This window comes from Leopardus geoffroyi, chromosome C2 (genome assembly GCF_018350155.1).
Source record: "Leopardus geoffroyi isolate Oge1 chromosome C2, O.geoffroyi_Oge1_pat1.0, whole genome shotgun sequence".
In the NCBI taxonomy this organism is placed as follows: domain Eukaryota; kingdom Metazoa; phylum Chordata; class Mammalia; order Carnivora; family Felidae; genus Leopardus; species Leopardus geoffroyi.
Genome location: NC_059333.1, coordinates 49,295,920 through 49,311,199, shown reverse-complemented (window position 1 = coordinate 49,311,199; position 15,280 = coordinate 49,295,920). Strand labels below are relative to the sequence as shown.

Genomic DNA, 15,280 nt, shown 5'->3' with positions numbered 1-15,280 from the left:
AGTTCTTAGAGCCAAGTTTTCTTCTTTTTTCTATTGTCATCATATATATTATTTAATGAAGACATTTTGTGAGAACTTGCTGCTCTTCAGATTATTTTTTGACCTTTATGTTTAGTCCATTAGATTCTGTAAAATGTATCAATGTAAATTCAAATTCTAACAGGTTAATTTAAAACAAAGGATAGCTGTGAGAGGATTTATTTTATTACATTGTGTATTTCATTTAGATATTAAATGATAATTTTTACCATGTCTTTGTAGAAATTGTCACAGAAGGAAAAAGGAAAAAGTCTTCATCTTCTGAGTTACATAAGGTATGCATTAGTTTTGCTTTTAATCTGTTCATTATCTTCAGAGTTACTAATATTGAAAGTATTTTGCTATTTATTTTTTAAACAAAAATTTGAAGAAAATATTATAAAAACTTAATCAGTGTTTTATAGGGAATGGTATATCCTAATTATTTCAAGGGTTAACCAAGAAAATTTCTGGGATGTGACTTACTTAAATCATTGTGAGATGTATCAGTATAGTTTCCAGACCTTATTTTAGATTTTATATAAAACATAACCCAGCATTTCTTTGATAACTGAATATATTAGTTATCATTCATTCATTTTAATACTGTAGATATATAAAAGTTGTGCTCGTCATGTGCTGAAAATTACTATTTAAAATATTTCCTGTGAAACTTTAAAAAAAAATTTATTTAGTTCTTTTATGTAAGCCAAGAGTAGCAAAAGAAGCAAAATGAAGTTTCTACCTATGTAGAAAGTGTTTCAAAAAATATAATTTGTTTTTAGAAAAATGATCTTTTTTCTTCTAGAATTTTGTGATATTTTACTTATTTAAGTTTATTCTGAGAGATAGAGAGAGAGAGAGAGAGAGAGAGAATGCAAGCGGGGGAGGGCTGGAGAGAGAGAGGGAGAGACAGAGAATTCCAAGCAGGCTCTGCACTGTCAGTGCAAAGCCTGATGGAGGGCTCTAGCCTGTGAGATCGCAGCCTCAGCCGAAGTCTGATGCTTAACGGAGCCACCCAGGCGCCCCTAGCATTTTGTGACTTAAACACAGTAGTATCCTGATATACATTGTAATAATTTATTAGACACCTTTTACTGAAGCATTCCAAATTATGCAGAGAGGACTTTTAATTTGATAGAACTTTAATTTGGTACATTTCATGGAACAAAGAGGGAGAAGAAACCATAAAGAGGGCTTTGAGAGAGAATCAAGAGCACACAGACCACAAGACCAAACAGAAAGTATGGCTTTAGGTACTCTTCTGCCTTGGCTTACTTCACATTTGTGGGGTGTGGTTTCTTCACTCAAAATTCTGGATTTGGCTTCAGTGGCATAAATGAGGGGGGATAAAAAGAAATTCTCACATTGCTACCATTCCCAGTTTTAAATACCTCTGTATTGACTACTGCTGCTTCTGTGTTTAATACCTCCAGTGAAGTGAAATGCTCTGTTTTAGGCTGTTGCTTCATGCAGTTGAATCTGAAAGTCCACCATTAGAAGTTCATAGTATTGAGTAAATACATTTGTTTATTTTTAGATGAACTGCACTATTTTTTTTTTAACTTTTTATTTTCCAGTACCTTTAGATTTACAGAAAATTTACAGAAATAGTACAGCGTTTGCATCTACCCTTCACTCAGCTTCCCCTAGTGTTAATATCTTACATAACCACAGTGCAATGACCACAATTAAGAAATTAATGTTGGTACAATACTTTAAGCTACAGACATTTGGATTTCTTAAGGTTTTTTAAAGATTTTGTTTTGGGGGGGCCTGGGTGTCTCAGTCGGTTAAGCATCCGATGTTGGCTCAGGTCATAATCTCATGGTTCACGAGTTTAAGCCCTGTATCAGGCTCTGTGCTGACAGCTTGGAGCCTGAAGCCTGCTTCGGATTCTGTGTCCCCATCTCTCTCTGCCCCTCCCCCACTCGCACTCTGTCTCTGTCTCTCTCAATAATAAATAAACATTAAAAAAAATCTTATTTTAAAGTAATCTCTACACTCAATGTGGGGTTTGAACTCAAAACCCTGAAATTAAGAGTCGCATGCGCCACCGACTGAGCCAGCCAGGTGCCCCAGTTTTGTTTTGTTTTCTTTTGTTTTTCACACTAATGTCATTTTTCTGTTCCAGGATCCCACGTTGCATTTAGGTGTCATGTCTCCTTGATTTCCTTCATTCTGTGACAGTTCTTCAGTCTTTATTCCTTCATGGTCATGACATTTTAAAAGAGTACTGTGATTTTCTCAGTATTTTGTTGAATATCTCTCAATTTGGGTTTGTCTCTGGTTTCTTATAATTCGATTAAAGTTATGGTGTTTTGGAAAGAATATGTGATGTGCCCTTCTCAGTGTATCCTATCAGTGTAACCATTACTGGTTATGTCAGTCCTGACTGCCTGCTTAAGATGGCTTCTATCTGGTTACACCTTCACTTTGTAATAGGTATCTTGGGAGAGCTACTTTGAATCTGTACTGCAGATACACTGTTTCTTAAACTTTCGCTCACTGTTTAGCCACCTAGTGGTGGATCTTGCCTGCAGCGATTGTGTATACAGTAGTCTATTGGTGATTTTCTATTTCCCTCATTCCCTTCATATTTATTAATTGAAGTTCTTCTGTAAGGGAGACCTGCCCCTCTTCCCTCCTTATTTATTTATTCAGTTATTTATTTTTATCAATATGGATTCATAGGTATTTTATTCTATGGGTTATAATTTATTGTAGCATTATTGGTTTTGTTGCTCAAATGATCTAGCTTTGGTATTGGCAGATCTTTTAGTTTGGCTTCTGTGCCCTTTGGACATGCTGCTTTTTTTTTTGTTTGTTTTTTAAGTTTATTTTGAGGGGGAAGAGGGACAGAGAGGGAGGAAGAGAGAACCTAGCGCGCTTGAATCTGTGAGATCATGACCTGAGCTGAAGTCAAGAGTCAGATGCTTAAATGATTGAATAACCCAGGTGCCCCTCAGTACTGATACTTTTAAAAAAAATTTTTTTTTAGTGTTTATTTATTTTTGAGAGATGGAGAAAGAGCACGAGTGGGGAAGGAGCAGAGAGAGAGGGAGACACAGAATCCAAAGCAGGCTCCAGGCTCTGAGCTGTCAGCACAGAGCCTGATGCGGGGCTCGAACTCACGAACGATGAGATAATGACCTGAGCTGAAGTCGGCGCTTAACTGACTGAGCCACCCAGGTGCCCCAGTATATTAAATTCTTAAAAAAATTTTTTTTATATTTATTTATTTTCGAGAGGGAGAGAGTGCAAGCAGAAGATGGGCAGAGAGAGAGAGAGGGAGACACAGAATCTGAAGCAGGCTCCAGACTCAGCTGTCAGCACAGAGTCCGACATGGGGCTCGAACCCACCAACGGCAAGATAATGACCTGAGCTGTAGTCAGATACTTAACCAACTGCGCCATGCAGGTGCCCTAGCATATTAAATTCTTGTTAGTAGTTTATATTACTGCTTTCTCTCTCAAGGTAGCTAGGGAAATAAATTACTGAAAGAATTAGGGCTGTGATGGGTATAGGTACAAGACACTGATACATTTTGACTTTAAAGTATTTGAAAAATATTTCTAAAGGGGCCCCTGGATGGCTCAGTCAGTTAAGCATCAGACTATTGATTTCAGCTCAGGTCATGGTCTCATGGTTTGTGAGTTTGAGCCCTGCATAGGGCTCTGTGCTGACAGTGCAGAGCCTACTTGGGATTCTCTGTCTCTGCCCCTCCCATTGCTCGCTCTCTCTTTCAAAATAAACAAATAAACTTAAAAAAAAAATTTCTAAAGCAATACCAGTTTGTTGTAGAGAAATTAGAAAAGTGAGTTGAGGAAAAAAAACCACTCAGGCAGGACCAAAATTAATGTTTGGATGTATATCTTCCTAGTTTTCCTATTTTTTTGTTTGTTTTGTTTTTATTTTAACTTGTTTTATGTTTTTTTTTTTAATTTACGTCCAAATTAGTTAGCATATAATAGTTACATAGTACATAGTTACATAGTTTCATGTCCCTTCGAAACAGCATACCTGTATCCCTTGGATAAATGCCTAGTAGTGCAATTGCTGGGTCATAGGGTAGCTCTATTTTTAATTTTTTGAGGAACCTTCATACTGTTTTCCAGAGTGGCTGCACCAGCTTGCATTCCCACCTAGTTTTTCTATTTGCATATCCGTGTATAACAAACACATATTTAAATATTAAAAAATAGAAAACCACAGAATACTGTTTTATAATTTGCTTTTTCTGCTTAACTATATATTATGAACATCATTTTCTGAAATCAAATTTAAAGTATGGCTCAGTAGATATTTGTTGAGTACTTAACATGTATTGGACACTATACTAGGCATAAGTGCCAGGAAAACAGTAGCAAACATTTTTAATGGCTATATTGTATTCAGTTATATGGGTGTATCACAGTTAATTTAATCAATATCCTATTGTATTTTTGAGTTTTGTTTGTTTGTTTGTTTTTTAAGTAAACTACGCCCAACATGGGGCTCAAACTCATGACGCTGAGATGAGGAGTCACATGTTTTACTAACTGAGCTAGCCAGGCACCCCTTGAATTGTTTTTAATTAAAAAAAGAAATTATGAACAGTGCTGTAGTCGTTATCCTTGTAGCTAAATCTCTGGAACATCATTATTTCCTAAATTATTCCTGGCCTTTTTTTTTTTTTTTTTTGGATATATTTTTTTAAGTTTATTTATTTTGAGAGAGAGAGAGAGAGTATGAGCAGGGGAGGGGTGGAGAGAGAGGGAATCCCAAGCTTATAGCGCAGAGACTGACTGATGCAGGGCTCCAACTCACAAACTGTGAGACATGACCTGAGTGAAGCCAAGAGTCGGACGCTTAACTGACTGAGCCACCCAGGTGCCACTGGCCTTTTAATAGCTGAATGTAGGTTAATTCAAGGCTGTTCACCCTCTTGCTCCCTGTTTTTTTTTTTTTTTTTTTCAAGTTTATATATTTATTTTGAGAGAGAAAGAGAGAGGGAGGGAGAGAGAGAGAGAAAAAGAGAAAACACATGGCGGGAGGAGCAGAGAGATTGGCAGAGAGAGAATTCCAAGCAGTCTCCTTTCAGTGTGGGCTGGAACTTACCATGAGATCATGACCTGAGCTGAGATCAAGAGTCATATGCTTAATCTTAATTGACTGAGCCACCCAGGTGCCCCAAAGCTGGTATCTTGGTATATGTGAAGTAAGAGTGTGAATACCTTGAATTCTGCTAATGGGGAGATCCATAGTTTTTGGATTTACGTATGAGGAAGTTGCTATTCTAGTTTGAATATTGAAAAATGAGAGTTTAAAAAATTATTTATTTATTTACTTTGAGAGGGTGGGGATGGGGAGACAGAGTGAGAGGGAGAGAGAATTTTAAGCAGGCTCTGCACTTCAGAGGGCTGAATCTCATGAACCATGAGATCGTGACCTGAGCAGAGATCAAGAGTCCGACACTTAATCAACTGATCCATCCAAGCACCCTGAAAAATAAGACTTTTATTCTTCCTTCGTAAGTAATAGCCATACCTTTGGACAGACCCCCAATTTTCTTTAAATAATAGCTTTATATTTAAGTAGTATCTGAATAAGTAAGCGATTAAGATTCTGAAGTTCTGTATTAAGAACATGGCAGAGATCATTTTAGCCTGAACAATTTAATGAGCATATGTTAATAATGTGTAACTTGTCAGTGGATTCCAGCATCTTTGTTTTCTCCTGGTTTATCTGCTTTTGATAGCATTTTCTTTTTGAAGGCTATACTATAATGAATCAGGTATAGAATGAACCTGAAGGTGACTACATGATCTGCTGAAGAGCTTGTTTAGTATTACATTTGAACATTAGTAAGTAAAATAAATGTTCTTGAGCTTTGTTTTGGGGAAGTTATTGGAGTTCTATTGATATATTTAAGTGTAATGTGAAGGGAAGGAGATTGAGAACCCATTTTTGCCTTAAAAGTTTAAATTTGAATCTTTATTAGAAGCCTGTTGAAATACTTGAGAGTGTTAGGAGTCCCTTCTGATTCTTGTAAATGGAATTATAATATATGCTTTATAGAATCATGAGTAGCTTAGAATCTTTATTGGTTGTACAATTGGTTGCTGAGACCATGATTAAAATTTGTGTAAGAATAGATCAGGTTGTTGCAAAAAGGCTTACATTATTTTTTTTATCAGTTAGTCATTAAGAAAAAAGTGAGTGTGGAAAAAACTAACAGTAGTTAGTTGTACCTGAAATCTGCTTGTCCTATGCTTGTATACAATATTAGTGTGAGAGATTCAAATCTATAATTTATTAATCAGGAAGCTACAGCAGAGGCTTTTCTGGAGCTTTAAATATTAATATTTTTTTCCCTTACCTTTAACAGTTGCATTGTATTCCTATCAAAACATTTGGAAGCTAGGAAAACACAAAAATGAAAATAAAATTCATCTCTTATCTCACTAGAGATAATCACTGTCAAACATTGTTATGTACAGCCTTTCACATTTTATTTCTATTCATGGATTTTTTTTTTTTTTGCCTTATAAAGAAAGATCATTCTGAATCTGTGTTTTTCTTTTATACTTATTTTATTTGAAATAATTTCTTTTTTTTTTTTTAAAGTTTATTTTTTTTGGTAATCTCTGTACCCAATGTGGGGCTCAAACTCATGACCCTGAGATCAGGAGTTGCATGCTTTTCTGACTGAGGCAGTCAGGCTCCCCCAAAATAATTTCTTAATGTCATTAATCTTCTGGAACATGTTATTTAATAACAACTGAATAGTATCTTACTTGGTTTAATTTTGCCATAATTTTGTATTATTGTTCTTTTATTATTATTTCTGGTTTTTCTATATTAAAATAATATGTGGTCTATATTCCTTTTCATAAATATTTATATATACTTTTGTTTTCAAAGCTTTTAATGCTAGTTTATAGAGTTTTAATAAATATCCATATTTCATGTGTCTATATTTTGGAGGGAAAAAAGAACTGCCCTTTTTCTTTTAATGTTTATTTTTGAGAGAGAGAGAGAGAGAGAGAATGAGCAGGGGAAGGACAGAGAGAGAGGGAGAGGAGAATCCTAAGTGGGCTGCACAGTGTCAGTGTAGAGCCCGTCACGGGGCTCAGTCTCACAAACCATAAGATAATGACCTGAGCTGGAATCAGGAAGTCAGATGCTTAACCAACTGAGCCACCCATGTGCCCCAAGAACTGCCCTTTTTGAATATAGGATAAATTATATTTTGTGTCTGTCCTCATGGAAGTATACATAAATATTTATTAGGGTAAATAATTCATTGATACTGAGTATAAGCCATTCATAGGTAAAATGATTGAAAACAAGTTACGGTGGAAAAATAATATAAAATCTTCTACAGAAGACATCAGCAGTATTTTATAAGAAACTAATTTTACAGAATACACAGTACTTTTCTAAATTTTAGTTACTGTCCCACAAGTTTGAACTGGGTAACTTTTTTTTTCTTTCTTTTTTTTTTTTTTTTTTTAATATCCAAGGTAGTTAACGTATAGTGTAGTATTGGTTTCAGGAGTAGAATTTAGTGATTTATCACCTACATGTAACACCCAGTGCTCATCCCAACAAGTGGCCTTCTTAATGCCCATCACCCATTTAGCCCATTTCCTTCCCCTTTTCCCTCCAGCAACCCTCATTTTGCTCTCACTATTTAAGTCTCTTACGAAAAAAAAAGTTTCTTATGGTTTGCCTCCCTATTTTTAACTTATTTTTACTTCCTTTCCTCTATGCTCATCTGTTTTTTCTTAAATTCCACAGATGAGTAAAATTGTATAATATTTGTCTTTCTCTGATTGACTTATTTTGCTTAGTGTAATACACTCCAGCTGCATCCACATTGTTGCAAATGGCAAGATTTCATTCTTTTTGATTGCCAAGCATTATTCCATTTTGTATATACCCCACATCTTCTTCATCCGCTTATCAGTCGATGGACATTTGGGCTCTTTCCATACTTTGGCTATTGTTGATAGTGCTGCTATAAACATGGGGTGCACGTGTCCCTTTGAAACAGCATACCTGTATCCCTTGGATAAATACCCAGTAGAGCAGTTGCTAGTTTGTAGGGTAGTTCTATTTTTAATTTTTTGAGGAACCTCCATACTGTTTTCCAGAGTGGCTGTACCAGTTTGCATTCCCACCAAAGTGTAAGAGGATTCCCTTTTTGCTACATCCTTGCCAACATATGTTGTTTCTTGAATTGTTAATTTTAGCCATTTTGACCGGTGTGAGGTAGTATCTCATTGTGGTTTTGATTTGGATTTCCCTGATGAGTGATGTTGAGCATCTTTTCATGTTAGCCATCTGGATGTCTCCTTGGGAATAGTGCCTGTTGATGTCTTCTTCGCAATAGTTCACTGGATTATTTGTTTTTGGGGTGTTGAGTTTGATAAGTTCTTTATAGATTTTGGATACTAACCCTTTATCAAATAAGTGTTTCAGAAATATCTTCTCCCATTCCATAGGTTGCCTTCTAGTTCTGCTGATTGTTTCCCTGAACTGGGCAACTTTTTAGGTTATTATAAGGGCCATGTAACTACTTACCCCAAACTTAGTGGTTTGAACTTATTTTATTCAGGAATCTGCAGTCTGGGCATGGTTCAATTGGAGATAACTTTTCTTTTTTTCACTTGCGAGTTAGCTAGGTTGTCTTGGAGATCAGGGCCTTTGATCACTTTGAAGGCTTGCTCACTCACTTTTCTTGATTCCTGTGCTGAGAAAACTCAGTATCACGGTGTAGATTTATTTCTTTTTCGATGTTTCCAGTATAGTGGCTTAAGGGTGTCCAAGATTTTTTTCTATTGGCTCAGGTCTCCTGAGGAATGTGTATTGAGGGAAAGGGGGGAAAAAAAGAGAGGAAGGACGAGAGAACACAGAAGCATGCAAAAGCCAGGCTGAAGCAATATAAGTATTACCTTTAATGATCTAGCCTTGGAAGTCACAGGTCTGCCCAGATTCAAGGGGAAGGAACGTAAACTGCACCTGATGTTGGAGGACTGTCATTGTCACATTGTAAGAAGAGCATGTGGAATGTGGAATATCGGTGTGGCCATTTTTGGAAAAATATAATATGCCACATTATCCAATATAGGCTAAATAACCTGCTCACAGCGAATCCATGGGTGTGAACAGCCTGAAGACCTTATCGTTACCCTTTGAGGAAGCAATTGTTGTTCCCTAATTAAGAATATGAAGGAAATGACTTAGAGATGATATTGTCTTTTGCAGATGAAAACTTAAAAATAGGTACCTTTTAATACAGATTAGGTATAAGTAATTAAGAAGTTATTAGTGCCTTGGAGGATCAACTCAGATTGTTGTGAAATAAGGGTTGCGATAACCTTTGTTCAAATTTACTGTGTTCTCATGACTTACACTTTACTCTCACTGAAATCATTTTATGGATTGCTAATGGATGTAGTTGATATAGTACTTATTATGTTCTATTTTGTAGGCTGAATTTGATGCTTAACTATCATTTATAACTTTCTCTTAATGTGAAATTTAAGGTATTTAAATTCTAAACAAATGATTTCAAACTTGTGGTTGTAATCCATACATTCATTTGTTTATACAGCATACATGAGCCATACACTTCAGAGATCTAAAGGTGACTAAGTTAGGGTCCTCTGCTTTAGGACCTCCATAGCCTGGAGAAGAAGATGGACATATAGACAAATATTTATAATATAGTATGATACATGTAATATAAATAGTGTAATAAAAATGAACCAACTACTAACACCCAGAGAAAGGAATACCTTGGTTTGGGAGTGACAGTTGTGTGGATAGGAGACAAATTTTGAGCAGAATCTGAAGTGTTTTATAAGGGACAAGTAGAGGGAAGGGCATTCTTCATACATACATACAAAGGTCTAGAGATATGAGTAATATGATGTGTTTGAAGGAGGTTGAGTAAACAGTGTGGTGGGATGTAGAGTTTGTGGTGTGTGGGTGATGTTAAAGAGCCCAGATTGTTAAGAGTTTTATCTGTATGTAGTAGGTGGGGTTGTTGTATGTTAAGTATTGTAGCCATATTTAGATTTGTGTACTAAAGAACTCCAGGGATAGTATTTGAAAGATTAGAAGGGATAGAGACTGTAGGTAAGAGAATATAGTATGGCTTGCTCATACTAGGCAAAGCCTAACTATAGTTAGGAAGCTATTGTGATACTTTATTTATCTACCTTAATACTGAATGAGAGGTTTTTAGAATAAAATTATATTAAACTGCCTGTAAATTAACCACTGAATTTAAAACTATTTAAAACTAATAGCAAAATGGGGTATGTGGTTGGCTTAGTACACGATGCAAGTCTTGATCTCAGGGTCGTGAGTTAAAACCTCACATTAGGTGTTGAGCTTATTTAAAAAAACTGAAAAACTAATAGTAAAATATTAACCTAGGTAATATAATGATTCTGTTAGCTGATTCAGTTCTTATTTATATTTCAGTTAGATCAATTATTTTCTCATTCTGATTTCAGATAACAAAGATGTTAAATGCAAAATCAGAGGATGTTCGTGTTCAGTCATCACTGTCCAAACTCAGAAGCTCAGAACGCTGGGATCTCCCTTTGCAGGGGGTAAATAAAAACTATTTTTTTTAAAGTACATAATATTATTTAGTGTGTTGAAAATATTAAAACATTTTTTAATGTTTATTTTTTAATTTTTTAAATGCTTAATTATATTAGAGAGACAAGAGTGTGAGTGGGGGAGGGGAAGAGAAAGAGGGAGACACAGAATCCAAAGTGGCTCCAGGCTTTGAGCTGTCAGCACAGAGCCTGATGCGGGGCTCAAACCCACGAACCATTAGATCATGACCTGAGCTGAGTCGGACACTTAACCGATTGAGCCACCCAGGTGCCCCAGTGTTTATTTATTTTTGAGAAAGAGAGACAGAATGCTAGCAGGGAAGGGCAGAGAGAAAGGAAAACACAGAATCTGAAGCAGGCTCCAGGCTCTGAGCTGTTAGCACAGAGCCCCACATGGGGCTTGAACTCACAAACTGTGAGATCCTGACCTGAGCTGAAGTCAGATGCTTAACTGACTGAGCCACCCAGGTGCCCGGTGATGTTTAAAATATTTTAATAAAATTGAGTTTTCATTTTTTTATATGTCCTTGTTTGGGTTTTTTGTGTTATTTAATCACAAGTTTTTAATTAGTGTATTTCTGGTATTTGTTGAAGTGATGAAGTTAGGGTCTCCTTTAGTTTAAATCTAAGTATACCTTATTTTGCATGAGTGTTTTCTTGAAATTTAAATCTCATTATTGTACAATGTATTTTAAATTTACAAGAATATTAAGCTTATTAGAATCATTTGCTCTTTTGCTCTTGTTTTGTAAATTATAGAGGGTATATTTTAAAATGTGACACAACTGTACTTTAGAAGATATTCTGATTATAAATTTGAACTTTAATTTTATCACTATTAAGCATTTTTATGGAGCTTTTGTGAATAACTCTTAAGAAATGGCACATTTTAAGTATATATATTTTTTTCTGTTGTCTCGTCACTTTTTAAAAATAGAATTTTTCTCAGATTTTCCAGTTTATCCATTTGAGCCTGTGTTCATTTCCTAGGGCTCATGTAGCAAAATACCATGGTGTGGGTGGCTCAACAGAAATTTATTTCCCAATAGTTCTAGAGGCTGAAGTCCAAGATCAAGGTGCTGGTAGGGTTGATTTCTCTATTGCCTTTCTCCTTGGCTTAGAGATGGCCATCTTATTGCTGTGTCTGCCTATGACCTCTTTTTCTGTGTACCTACATCCTGGTGCTTCTCTTCTTAAAAGCAAACTAATCCCTGGGTTAAGTAAGTCCCTACCCTTATGACCTCATTTAAACTTAATTACCTTTGTAAAGAGCCCATCTCCACAAACAGTTGTCTTGACAGTTAGGACGTCAACATATAGAATGGGTATGGGGAGCACAATTCAGTTCACATCATCAAATAATACATTTGTTTCTCTTTTTTGATTTTGTATAAAAAAATGATAAATGAGTCAAGATGACTTCTGTTGACAGAAAAGAAATTGTGTAAGGTTAGAAAATTTGGGGTGTATAGAAAGGTACAGGTGAAAAGACTAAAGAATCTTTCTCTGTTCCTTTTTCCTAAAGGCAACCACTATTAATAGCTTTTTTTCGTTCCTTTCAAGAAAAAAAAATACATATGCCCATAAAAATAATAATTTATATTATTTTTTGATTGTTACAGAACAGGGATCATGAGATCTACACTGTTCTGTGCTTTGTTTGCATTTAATATTTCTTAATTTTTTTTTCTATTTTAACACATTTAGATATACTTCCTTTATTTTTTTTTGGCTTTGTAGTACTCTAAAAATATAAAAATGCTATAATTAAAATTTTTTTTTGAATATAGTTGTCACACAATATTACATTAGTTTCAAGTGTACAGCATAGTGATTCAGCTTCTCTTTATGTTTTGCTGTGCTCACCACAAGCGTAGTTAACCATCTGTCACCATATATAATTTACTTAGTGCACTGGTATTAGATTGTTTCCAGAGTTTTGCTAATAGAAACATTGCTGCGGCAAACATCATTTTTTTTTTTTGAATATCATTTTTCGTATGTAGAAAACTATTTTTGAGTGGGATTACTGGGTTGAAGGGAATTTGTATATTAAATTTTTTTTTTTTTAATTTTTTTTTTTCAACGTTTATTTATTTTTGGGACAGAGAGAGACAGAGCATGAACGGGGGAGGGGCAGAGAGAGAGGGAGACACAGAATCGGAAACAGGCTCCAGGCTCTGAGCCATCAGCCCAGAGCCCGACGCGGGGCTCGAACTCACGGACCGCGAGATCATGACCTGGCTGAAGTCGGAGGCTTAACCGACTGCGCCACCCAGGCGCCCCTATATTAAATTTTAATAAACATTGCAAAATTGTCTTACAGAAACTGTGCACTAATTTATATTGCCGCCAATGAAAGCTCCCATTTTGCTAGAAACTTACTGGCACTGGATATTATCACACAGTAAAATTGTTGCCAATTTAATAGGGAAAAAAAACATAATTTTAAAGAAAATTTAATCACTTTGCATGTATGTATATTGTTAGGACATTGAATTTATTGTGGAATAAATGTTATATATACTATATATAATTTTAAGTATACATACACACACACACACACACACACACACATACACTGCCTCTTGGAAGTAGACGTAGGCTTTTTGTTGGGTTTGTTTTCTTAAGCAGTATCTTATTAAATGCTTTTTTTCCTTTACCCTTCAGTCATACATGTCTTCCTTAGTTTTTGGCTTTCAAGAGGTAGATGTGGATCACCTGAGAGCTCTTTGGATATTAAGTGTTTGTGTTATAGTCTTCTGCCTTCTCTTTTTCCTTAACTGTTTATTTCAGCAGTCTCCTTTTCCTGAGAAACTAACCATTTATTTATTTAGTTCCTTCTAACCCACTGAGTGAAACAAGATCTTTCAGAGACATACTTTCTTTTCCCATGACTAGTTTCCCACCCTAGTTGGATGTCTTCCTTAAGTTAGTGTTACTTTTCGGAAATCTGTATTCTGTTTGAGATTTGAAGTGGCTCATGTGTCAGCATTGCCATGCTGTCTTGTTGCTTTAGATTTCACAACGTTTGCTAAGTATGCTTCATAGTTTGTAGAGTTTGAGGCTGTACCAGTATCTTGCTTTATTGTTTCTCTCACACACCCCTTTTAAAATTGTTTTTAGAGGGTTTCAATGTACAACAAAGAGATAACCTTGCATAGTCTTTAGTAGAATTTTTACTCCTTTATTTACATGTTTGTGATTTTTATTGAGATAAAATGATATAAAATAGGTTACACAGGTCTTAGGTATATAATTGAATAAGTTTGACTAATGTGACATATGTAACCAATCCTGCTCAAAAATAGTTCCCTACAGTGTGAGAAATGATGTTCACTGTTGCAGTGTTTCCAGAGGAATAGAGCAGTCATGAACCTTGAGAGTTGTTTGTGCCCCTTTCCATTCTATCTTATCTTTTCCTCTCTCCCAGTCCCTAGCCCACTACTAGCAACCACTTTTCTGAATTCTGTTTCTGTAGGATAGTTTTGCCTGTTCATACAACATACACTCTTTTGTGCTTTGTTTCTTTTGCTCAGCAAAATGTTGCATTTCATCCCTGTTTTGCATCGGTCAGTGGTTTGTTACTTTTTATTGCTAAATCATACTCCATAATGTGGCCATAATACAGTTTATTTAATTCTGTTGATAGACTTTTGGACTTTTTTTTCCTTTTTTTTATATACAGAGAAAGCAAGTGTGTGCATGTGCACACACCAGGGAGGAGCAGAGGGAGAGGGAAAGAGAGAATATTAAGCAGGTTCCACATGCAGTGTGGAGCCGATGCAGGGCTTGATCTCACAACTATGAGATCATGACCTGAGCTGAAAGCAAAGTTGGATCTTCAACTGACTAAGCCACCCGGGTGCCCTTGGACTTGGTTTTAATTTGCATTTTCCTGGTGACTAATGGCGTTAAAACATTTTATATGTTGATTGGCTTTTGTATATCTTTTTTTGTGAAGTGTGTGTTCAATTTTTTCACCCTTAATTTAAAAAATAAATTTTATTGAGAATTAATTTATATACAATTAAGTTAATCCATTTTAATTCTTTTTGAATTTTGGCAAGTGTATATGCTTTTGCAACCACCACAATAATAAAGGTGTTGAGTGCGTGTGTGTGTTTGTATTTATAGTTTTTTCTCAGTGTACAGCTCTGAGTTACAAGTTCTGTACAGGCTCATAGAAGTATTATGACAATGAAGATACTAGACAATGAAGTTCTATCAGTCCAAAACATTCCCTGGTGCTGTCCCTATGTAATTGTTCTGTGGCTCCAGTTTTCACCCATGGTAACATTGTTTTCTGTAGCTATACTTGTACATTTTCCAGAATGTCACACAAATGGAATCATAGGATGTGTAATGTTTTGAGAATGACTTTTACTCTCAGCATAATGCCATTGAAATTCATTCATGTTTTGGGGCACCTGGGTGGCTCAGTCGGTTAGGCGTCCGACTTCGGCTCAGGTCATGATCTCATGGTCCGTGAGTTCGAGCCCCGCGTCGGGCTCTGGGCTGACAGCTCAGAGCCTGGAGCCTGCTTCAGATTCTGTGTCTCCCTCTCTCTCTGACCCTCCCCTGTTCATGCTCTGTCTCTCTCTGTCTCAAAAATAAATAAAACATTAAAAAAAAA

The 15,280-nt window shown here is 35.8% G+C and overlaps 1 protein-coding gene across 9 annotated transcripts in view; it reads left to right on the top strand.

The window, feature by feature from the left end:
• SENP7 (SUMO specific peptidase 7) overlaps positions 1-15,280 on the top strand; it is a 164,171-nt gene that overhangs the window by 5,313 nt on the left and 143,578 nt on the right. For 7 of the 9 annotated variants that reach the window (XM_045501865.1, XM_045501864.1, XM_045501863.1 and 4 more), the window contains exons 2-3: positions 262-314; positions 10,534-10,632. In XM_045501865.1, coding sequence (XP_045357821.1) covers positions 262-314; positions 10,534-10,632 — 152 coding nt within the window. Of the gene's footprint in view, positions 1-261; positions 315-10,532; positions 10,633-15,280 lie in introns of those variants that run through there. The other 2 variants (XM_045501860.1, XM_045501866.1) reach the window with 2 other exon arrangements.